The 11,447-nt window shown below is 33.4% G+C and overlaps 1 protein-coding gene across 1 annotated transcript; it reads left to right on the forward strand.

Moving 5' to 3' along the window:
- Window positions 1-3,277: 3,277 nt before the first annotated feature.
- LOC131875255 (ankyrin repeat-containing protein At5g02620-like) lies at window positions 3,278-10,704 on the forward strand. Its single transcript, XM_059219328.1, has 2 exons — window positions 3,278-3,967; window positions 10,367-10,704. Exons 1-2 carry the CDS (start codon window positions 3,472-3,474, stop codon window positions 10,702-10,704), a joined length of 834 nt encoding a protein of 277 aa, XP_059075311.1. The 5' UTR covers window positions 3,278-3,471.
- The last annotated feature ends 743 nt before the right edge of the window (window positions 10,705-11,447 follow it).

An 11,447-nucleotide genomic window follows, 5' to 3' on the forward strand; every position in this document is an offset into this window, starting at 1 on the left:
AGCCTATGCATATTTTAGAGTTTATTGGCCTATATAGTCCTTTCTTACTTATCATTTTAAAGAATGAAGGCTAAATTTGAAGTGCTTTAAATTGGGAAACTCATGGGTATCCAACCTAGGAATTATCGTCATTTATGGTTGTCTCGTCAAATGATTAGTTCACCATACATCATATACATCAAATGACCGAGCACCTACAAATGTTTCTTCTTAGGAATTATCTTAACTCGTACAAGCTAATAGATCTTTGATTCATTGGCTTATAGGGTGTTAAGTACGATCGTCGATATCACCTCCTCATTTTTTTCCATTGATGATCCATCAAAAGAAAAAGTGGGCCCACTTAAAATGCCATGTCATGACTTGGGGATCTTGTTATTGAATAAACCATGTAGAAACTTGTCAATTGCTCAAGGGGATCAATGAAAATGCTAATAATTGTTTGTAGGGGCCCATTGTATTGTTGTAATTAAATGATTAACCTAACATAGACAAAATATAACATAATTTATTCAAAAAAAAGAACTATACAAAATGGGTTCAAGAGTAATTGTGAGCATCCCTCTCCCACTTCTTGCTAGTCAAAAATCTTTCCATTTACTTTAATTGTTCCTAATATTAGTAAATTCAATTAAACTAACTATTTGTGTGAATTAAGATCATATTCAATATATTAATGTAAATAGGCAAAATAAATATATTGATTTCCCTTTGCATAGATGTAACCAAAATTCATGATTTGAAGGAGAATCTAAGAATTCTTGGTGAAACATAAAAAATACTAGTACAAGTTGACTAGAATAACAACTCACATTTCTTAATTATGAATATCAACATAATTCACCAAGTATTAAGAAAGTACTATGCATGTTCAATGCACCACTAAAGGAATAGTACACATGTATGGCTATAATTGCAAGAATATCTAAAAATATGGAATAAGTTAAGGGCATTAACAATGTTAATTTATAGCAAAAGGAAATGTTTGTTATAGAGTGTTATGATTGGGACATATATTCAAAAATTAGCACAGGCATTGTATTTCTCATTTAATTGTGTACTCACTTTGATGGGAATGCCTTAATGACACGTGGTATTCTCTTATTTTAAGCTTGGTTCATGACCTTGGGTTTTTATTAATGCCCATTTGCATCATTTTCCATACATTCACCATCTACTCATCATATTTGCCCCTTTATTGACACTTTCATATATTCCCTCCCTTGCTCGAATTTATCATTCTACTCTAAATTTCATCTTTTAGTGAAAAAAACAATTAAAAATTGTATTACATGTCCATCCATACAATGCATCCTATTGACATGACCATTGCACCTCTTAACATTGTGAGTTCTACTAAATGACTATATAAATTTCATTATCAAAATTTTATATTATCATCTTAATAAAGGTTTTAAGATATGGTGATTAGCATTCAAGTGGACAGTCTAGATTAATAAGTGTTTTTATTACTCCAGTATATCATTTATGTGAAATCCAATGAAAAAGAAATGATATAATATATCTTTGAAATCTATATAAGATAATAAAATTAGATATTCTTAGAAACTTTAATTGTTGTGTATATGTAAATGATTATATGAAATGGGCAATACTTTATTTTTTTGAAAATATAAATTTCCGAACACTCTAGTTATGAATCTTTCATCCATTATATTTTGGGTCTATAATAGAAATTTTAAAGAAACAACAAATAAAATAAACTTGCTTGTTCTCTCTTCCATCTTAAAGAGGTATTGCTTCAATTACAATGTTCATTATGCCATTTTTAGTACCTTTAAGTGATATTGAGAACCCATCTATGTCCCTTTAAATAAAAGCCATAGATCTATAATTAGAATCAAAATACCTCTTACAATAAGTTGGTATATCATGATCATAAAACAAATACCCCTTGTTCGATTCTCCTATGTTTAGTTCAATAAGCATCTTCATATGATTTAGAACCTCCTCCCTAATTGTTGTAGGGTTGTCTTTCACTTAAATTCTATCAATCAAGTAATCTCTCCATGTTCTTTTTCATGCTTTAAAATCTAAGAAAAAATGTGTTCTGAAAATATTTTAAACATAAAATTCATAATTTTAATAAATCTAAATTTATACTATGAAATATGGTATATAAATATCTAAAAATATTTGGAGTCGTGAATTAATCAACAAACCAAGGTTACACTATTTTCAAACTTATTAATTTTCTTCTAACCTATTAACTTTCTTCAAAATATCATTTGGGAGATGGGTGTTGATTAAAAACTCTATATCCATATTTGTCTGTTGCTAGACTTGAAAAATAATATAAAGTCTTTCATAGAAAATTAACATAGACTTAAAGACTTAGGGTATCCGTTTAGACAAAAAAGATGAAATCCTAATAAAATTGTTTGGAAATCAACAATATCATTTTCTCTCCACCAAAAATATCTTTTTTACTCCAATTATCTAATAATATGGCAAGCATAACATAAATTTAATTAATAAACAAAATATATTAAATACATAGCTAGACATACTTCTATGTATGATACAAAATTGATTTTGTTTTTTTCTTCAAAATGCCTATCGTGATTCCAAGAGGATGTTGGGGAAGGTTGCAAGACTGGCTTTGGACCTGCAATTTTATTTGCTCAAAAACTTCTAAAGCCATTTTGTGCCTCTCCTACATGAGGCCATATTTCTTTCCGGCTTTTTGTCGAACAGTTCACGTGCCTTGTCTTTGCTTTCACTTTTTGCATACACGTCAACCAGAGCAACTATAACATTTGACAAAATTTACAACTGCAATTATATCATCTGACAAAATCTACCCTATTTATTTTAATTAAAACTCCAATTCAAACACTCTTCCTGCGCTGCTACAGAAGTTTAGTTGAATTTGATTTTCATCATGCGCGGGAACTGCTGACACAGACTGTAACAACCTCTGCTGACGGTGATGGTGAGTGTTTAGGGAATGGAAATGGATCGAGGAACGGAACAGGTTCAACGGGCCCCACACCACCACCTAAGCAGTCAAAGCTTAGTGTGTGTGATTTAAGGCTGCCCCACTTGACTGGTGCTACAGTTCCTGCTGCCTCCTAAACATGGATGATTTTGTCTTTTATTTTTCGAAAGCGTCCAATCTCTTATGGCACTCTTATTAATAAAGTTCTGCAGAAAGACAATACTTGCATGTTTTTACTGGTCTTTTCACCTTTTTTTTTTAAATTATGCGGATGGACCACTTGAGTGGTGCTACAGTTCCTGCTGCCTCCTAAACATGGATGATTTTGTCTTTTATTTTTCAAAAGCGTCCAATCTCTTATGGCACTCTTAATAAAGTTCTGCAGAAAGACAATACTCGCATGTTTTTGTAAAAACAAAGTGTTTCTACCTCCAGAGAAGTTTCCATCTTTCCATTGAAAAAACGCGTTTGCCTTAAGCCCGAGCCTATAGTCCTTTTGGCCAAGCTCGATGGATCAAACTGGGTATGTCTGCAAAGGAATGAACAGAAGGTTCTTTGAAGCAGCCAAATCAGGGAACGTAAGAGCGCTTAATGAGAGTTCGCCGCCGTGGAGCGTTGCGAATGAGGTAACGCCAGGGGGAAACACGGTGCTACATATTGCCGCCTATCATGGCTCTCTCCCATTCGTTCAAAAGTTGCTTCAACTTTCAAATGCCAATCTAGCGGATGGGATGACATTTTTAAAAGCTAAAAATATGGAAGGAAACACAGCGTTACACGAAGCAGCCTTAGGAGGAAGTGAGCAAGTCGTGAATGCTTTACTTAAATTCTGCCCAGATTTGGTGAATGAGATCAACAAAGCAAACGAAACAGCTCTCTTTAAAGCTTGTGAGGGAGGTCATGCCAAGATCGTTGAACTGTTGTGTCCAATGACTTCTACTGAGTACAACAAGAGATTTGATGGGCAAACACCTTTACATCTTGCAGTCTGTAAATTAAGTACAGGTGTGTTGTTACTTAGTTTTGGGTTGATCTAATTTTCAAAATTATAGAGGTTTTCATGAAAATAGAAAATTTTATAAACTTAAGAGATCCATAAACAATGGAAATATTGCATTTCCTTTTATTATTAGGATTTTTCATACGTTTGTCAATTTATGAAGGAGGTCTTTTACGCAATAAGAATGATCAATAGGTGAAGTCTGACCCATATCAATAAAAAATAATAAAGATCAAAACTTATTTTCTAAAGAATGATCCAGAATTGCTAAGAAACCACACCGTATTCAAAGGGGTCTGTACATAATTTTCATGAGTAGAGAAAGATCCTTTGTCACTATTGCAACCTTTAATAACCCCTGAATTTCTATTTTTGCTGAGCCCACTTCTTAAATACATTTATATTTGGCGTAGCTCTAAAGAATTTTTTTAAAAGTGAGTTTTCTAACTCGGAAGCTGATCTATCTACTGTTGAATCACAAATACAGAACAAAAACCCTTTACCAACCGCAGACGGAGCCAGAAACAGTAGGGTGAGAAGTGGCCATGCCTCTAATAGCATCAGCTCCTAAAAAATCTGCTGCCTTAGACACAAGGCTAGCCTCCCTGAGCAATTTGAAAACGTATTTTTGAAAGTTTTTTAATGAAATGTATCCTTAATAACTATTGTAGGGTAAAGAGGCGAAATGGAACTATCAAATTTAATATAGAAAGTTGGGATTCGTTTTTGACATTTGGCTAGACTGACATAGATAGGGGAGAGGACCCAGAACGTGCATTGGGACCTAAATGTGTGATAGCACTGGGGCAGCTAGGAGCCCACAAGTGATGACCGAACCACCCAGTACATGTTGACACGTGTTTCAACACATGTACATGAATAACACCATAAAATATAGACACGTATTAGTCAAAAACTAGGGGAAAGGACCCAGTAGTCGTGCACCCTAACTTCACGCTTCTCAAAATCCTACTTGGAAATTTCGAATCACTCCGATTTTTTTACAGCAGCTTACTTGGCAAGTCCCCTGCTTATAACTAAGGTTTCAGGGCCACATCATCAAATATGATGCCACATCAGCATGCTTTTTGCCAAGGTGTCCAAAACAGCCCCAAAAAAAAGTGAGACCAATAGGCGTGCAAAAGAGACCCCAATAGTTGTGCAGCCGATGTGGCATCACCTGATTGGTTACTTTTTACAATATTAGTACATTTCTTAACAACTATTGGTACATTTCCTAACAACTGTTGGTACATTTCCTAACAAAAATTGATATTTTTTGTTTCAAACAATAGGTTTTATTTGTTCAATTTTTGGAACAAAAGGTATCAACAACCCTCACAACAATTGGAACATGCTCAACTACTGGGTCCTTTCCCCTATATCATTCCCATTCCAAATATAAAATTTAAGTTCATAACAAAACATTAAAACCATTCATATTACTTCAAAATAAAGGTTTCGTGTTTGGTCATAAAACAATGTGTGCCCAATAATGGGACCACAATAAAAAGATTAAGTATTTGCATTAAACATTAAGAGAATAACTATTCAACACTTCAGACAACCATGTTCCACCAATACAAAACAACATGATAGCAACCCCATGCCACGTGAGCACACATGGACAGTGATGTCGCCACACAAAGGTCTCCTGATGGTCATTAGTTGTCCACGTGTGTGTCAAACCACAAGACCCTTTCAACACCTTTCCACACCCACGTCCTATCTATCCAGGTCGAACCAGCCGTATATGGTCACTTCAGCATCGTCACTAGTCATATCACCTACATCCATCACACCAAGTGTGTAAGGCCACAAATTTAACAACCAAAACAATCAACTCAAATATAAATGGAAAAAAATGGAGATTCAAATTTCAAATGCAACACAGTAGGTAAAGATATTAAAGGATTTCAATTCAAATTCAAAATCTCATTTATAAATGTGGACATGAAATCATCTCATTTCATTCAATGGAGCTAGAAGACAGAGCACGAAGAAGTGAAGAGGAGCAAGAGGCAAAGAGGAGGAAGAATACAAAGCACGTTGCAGAGGTGCAAGAAGACATAGAATCATGCAAAGAAATAGTTTTTCCCAAGTATTAATCTTCTTCACAATCCAGAACTAAAAAAAACCTATCAATACCTTACCAAAATGCGAGCAAAAAACAATCACCATACACCAACAATTCTTATTTCTTGTGGACCCCCATGGGCCTAGTTACCCAGAAGTTTGCTAACTCCCTTTTTGCCTACAGTGGGCAATGCTCGTCACCTTCATCCGCACCCCCACCTCCCACCTCTGTACCACCTTCTTTCTCACAAACATATTCTTCCAACAATATCCACCCCAAGGCCACTTCCAACCTCTTGGTTTCCTTGTCCTCCCCTACTCTCCATCTAATAAATGGGAATATGGTAGTCACTCCTCCCTCTTCCGCCCCATTGTGAAGATCAAAACCAATTTCAGGGATGGTCGTGTTGAGAAAAGGTTGCAGGCCACACAACCATTCCTGCCCCACTATTCCCTACAACAGCCATGTAACCTTTTCAGCATTCTTCCGAATCTCTAGCCCCCATGCCATCGCCATACTCACAATATCTACATTGGTGTGGTACTTGTGTTTTGTTTCCATGAAACATTCGCCAAGATACACCTTTAGTTCCAAAGAAAATTCTTCATCATGGTGCTTGAAAATTGACTTCAATCTCTTGTCAGATATTTTCCCAACAAATGCAAGTTGTTGCTTTGTTGTGTAGAGAGTGAATGTAGCTTTCATCGTTACCTGCAACTCCCAACCGCTTCCCCTTCCTTGCACACTACTTTAAATAAACTGAATTGTGTTACTATTGTTTTGTATTTCTGATTTAATTCAATTAAAATATTTTTCGTTTCATCCTACTTGTGATTGTCCTTGTGAAAATCAAGTTTCCTTTTGAACCTATATGTTTTGAGTATATTTAGGATGTAGATTTTTCTCTCATAATATATTTTTAATTTTTTTTAGTGTATTAATATTTGATGCTTATATTAATTGGTTATTTGCATAGTATAATAGTTAAAAGTATATATTTATAAGTTAAATGTATTATTATATTTCTTAAGTTTATCATGAAAATGTCATCTTAACTAAAGTTTTCTTCAATGTTTCACCATTTTTTTCAATTGGTTAACCATTTACCAAAGATAAGTGTGTGAAACTCTAAGATGGAGTCACTGTTTTTCATTTGGGGAGTCTCAAAATCTCTTCAAACATCTAAAGTTTCACAAATATTACTTTATTAGTCCCTTTCTAACTAGTTTTGGGGATTTCCTAAGCTTCTTTTGCATAGTTAGTCGTTATTTTAGAAATGTTGCCTTTGTCAAGGCTGCTTCTATCAAACACAATGCTTTAACATCATCTGTTTGGGGAGTCTCAAAATCTCTTCAAAACATCTAAAGTTTCACAAATATTACTTTATTAGTCCCTTTGTAATTAGTTCGGGGGATCTCCTAAGCTTCTTTTGCATAGTTAGTTGTTGTTATTTTAAAAATATTGCCTTTGTCAAGACTACTTATGTCAAACACAATGCTTTAATATCCTTCATTTGGGGAGTCTCAAAAAATCTCTTCAAAACATCTAAAGTTTCACAAATATTACTTTATTAGTCCCTTTATAACTAGTTTGGGGGATTTCCTAAGCTTCTTTTGCATAATTAGTTGTTGTTATTTTAGAAATATTGCCTTTGTCAAGACTGCTTCTATCAAACACAATTCTTTAATATCTTTCCTTCTTGTTTCTTTTAACCAGTCCCTCAATCCCTCTAATTGTTTATGAGGGTTGCAAACTATGTTGGGCTTGTCGCATCTATGAGCCCATTGACCACAAGCAACCATAATGGTTTTCATATTTTTTGCCCAAGCATCATAACTTTATCCATTAAAGGATAGTGGTTGCTTCCAGCTCTTGCTATCTTCTCCAGTCATGTCTCCAACACAAATCTTCAATACCTAGAAAACTAAAGCCCAATTAACTAAGAAATTAGGTTCTATTAGCTTTGATACCAACTATTAGAAATTAAACTTCCAAAAGAAAACACAAGCTTTGATACAAAGTAGTAGAATTTAAACTCCCAAAAAACATAAAATTCAAGCTTTGATACCAATATGATGGACTAAACTCCAATTCAGGCATAGAGATTGTAGCTCTAATGGCCAATCAATTGATAATGCACATGTGAAAATAAAAACAAATTCAACACAGATAGAAAGTAACTTTTACAATATAACATAACTGACAAATTCTTCTTCTATTAAATTAGAAAATAACTTTTAGAATATAACAAAAACTTAGATTACAATATTAAAATAAATTAATTCATCTACATCTATCTACACCAAATCATAATAAATTTGGGGCTGCTTAGAACTTCTTCCTCTACTTGTTTGGAGCTATCTACTACGCTGCGCACTTCTTCACAAACATATGCGTTGCTTAAAAACATGCTTTTGCTCAACACAAAGCACAGCAACAAAATTTGTTGAATACAAATTCTAACTTATTGTTGGAAGAATATTTTTTCTATTTGTCTCTTGTTCCACTTCAAGAAATTCTCCTTCAAAATTCAAATTCAAACTTATCTACTAGAATTACTGTCGTATGAACAAGTAGAAGGATCAATTTCCAAAAAACAAATTCTTACTACTCACAGAATTATACTATTATATTTGTATTTTATGATTAAAAATAACTATGTAATAATTATTTAAATAATCTTCGTGACAATTTTTTCTTTTTTAAATAAAAAATTCATTAGGCAAATGAAACATTTCATTTAAGTCAAACCATATATTCATAGAATGTTTTTTTTCTATTTATAATATCTTCACCACATGTAACTTCTTCTGTGCTTGAACGACACATATTTAACCTGTACACCGTGATCCTCATTCCTTTCCCACGCGGTTCTAATCATATATTAATACACATGATGAGGATGGGATTGGCAATGAGCGATACCTTGACTCCTTGGAGAGGTAAACAGGGAAGATTCGATCTTCCCATTGAAAAATCACATTTGCCTTAAGCCTACCTAGAGTATTGTTTTCCAAAAGCTTGATAGATCAAAGTGGGTATGTCTGTAAAGGAATGGACAAATTAGGGAACGTAAGAGTTCTTCATGAGTTTGAGGAGGTGGAACTCGGTGCTGCATATAGCAGCTTTTAATTGCTCTCTGCAATTTGTTGGAGAGCTGGTTCAACTCTGGACAATCACCACCCCAGCCCCCACTGAGCTTACCGTTAGGTAAGTGAGGTGGGGATCTCTTCAATCTGAAATCGCAGGGGCCAGATTTGGTGAATAAGATCAACCAAGCAGGTAAAAGGGCTCTTTTTAAAGCTTGTGAGGGAGGTCAAGTCAAGATAGTTGAAATGTTGTGTCCTCCAACACCTATGAGTATGGAGTATTACAAGAGATCCGATGGCCAAACACCTTTACATCTTGCAGTCTCTAAATTAAGTACAGGTATGTTGTTCTTTGATTTTTGGTTGATTCAATTTTTGTTTACTATGACAATTTTTATACGTTTGTAGATTTTTGGAAATAAAATATATTTGGTGGACAACTATTATTTCCTGGATTGTATGACGCTGCTAAAAATTTGTTCAAAAGAATTAGAGATGCCCTTTAAGACCACCTCCTCTCAATATTCTAATGGTAACAAAGAAGTTGAACCCAATGGTAACAAAGAAGTTGAACCCATGTAAGATCCTTGTTGATTTATTTTGTTTTACATCAAAGCTCGAAACCAGAATGTTCTAACCTTATTGATGCATTTTGTTTTACATCAAAGCTCGAATCCAGAATGTTCTAGACTTACTAATAAACCATAGCCCATTCAAAAGAGTCCGTACATAATTTTCCTGCTTCAAAAATGGGGTCAAAGAAACCCTATGACATAACTACGATCTCCAAATAAGCCTTAAATTTCTATTTTTGCTAATCCGACTTCTTAAATACATCCATTTAACTCAGCTCCAAAGAATTTCTGGTGAAAAAGTGATGAGGCCTTTAGGACAGCATCAGCTCCTAAAACATATGCTGCTCCCAACACCAGGCTAGCCTTTCTAACAATTTCAAAACATGATTTTTTAAGTTTTTTTGAAAATTATTAATCAAGTAACTGTGCTATTTTCATAGAAAAATACAATAATTACATTATATGGTCAACTTCTGTTCACATTTTATTATTTAGTAAAAATATCAACATTTGAAGGAACGGCCAGCTTGTTTTCAAGGGAAAAAAACACACACAGATACGCACATAAGTATAAATAATGGTCATATCACATCGATTCGTATACTGTTAAAGACAAGGACAAACTCTGCGCTGCATTTCATTTCTACTTTTTTGGTTGTGCAGATGTAATTGAGAAGCTTTTACACCACAAACCTGAACTTGCCACAGAAGTAGATAATTTCGACAGAAGTCCGTTGCACATGGCTGCGTTGCTTCCATATCTCGATAATTTCCTTTACCCAAAGCTTTACAGGAAAATTTTCCTAACTGGAAATATGCTTATAAGAAATGATGGTGGGCTTTCTTGTTACAAAGTGGACCAGAACAAGCAGTCTGCACTTCACGTTGCAGTCAAAGAGGGGAACGCAGCTTTAGTGGAAGTCATATTAAAATACAGCAGCGACTGTCTAGAAATGGTCGACAACGATGGTAGAATTGCAGATAATTTAAAAATAAGTTAAAGACTAAAATCTAAACTAAAAAGCAACTTTCTATTATTATTATTATTTATTAAATATAAAAAAATTATATCTACATTTAAAAGAAACAAATAACAACTTATTATTATTATTTATTAAATGTAAAAAAAAGTTATATTTTTAAATCTACATTTTAAAAAACTTCTAATTTAAAAAATTATGTTTTTAAATCTAGATTTAAAAGAAACTTCTATTTATTTATGTTTTGTATGGTTAATTTAGAGTAGACGAACATAAGGATGGAGAGAGAGAGAGAGAGATGTGACACTAAGAACGATAGAAGAATAGAGAGATAGAGATAAGTATATATGTTGATTGCTTTTATTTTAACAATTGATTGTGGAGGAAGCCCATTTGATTAAACACATTTCTATAAAAACTACAAGTTTTTATTACATAAAATTTATATTTTATATCAAGTATATGAAAAGTTGTTAGATATGATGAGTTGTATAATATTTATGAGAAGTTATATATATATATATATATATATATTATGTTTAATCTTTAAAAAAACAATTCAACTATATGTTTTTTTTTTAAATGTTTTTATAGATATTAAGATCATTTTGCAAAAAGGTTTATGGTGAGTGGTTGGCATCACTATCTTGTACATTCACTCATTGTAGTGTAGTCTACCAAGTAAAGCATATAATTTAATTTCAAAATAATAGATCAATTGTAGTTTTATAACTTTTTATTTGAAAGTTTATATCGAGAAAAAC

This window comes from Cryptomeria japonica, chromosome 4 (genome assembly GCF_030272615.1).
Source record: "Cryptomeria japonica chromosome 4, Sugi_1.0, whole genome shotgun sequence".
Taxonomy (NCBI): Eukaryota; Viridiplantae; Streptophyta; class Pinopsida; order Cupressales; family Cupressaceae; genus Cryptomeria; species Cryptomeria japonica.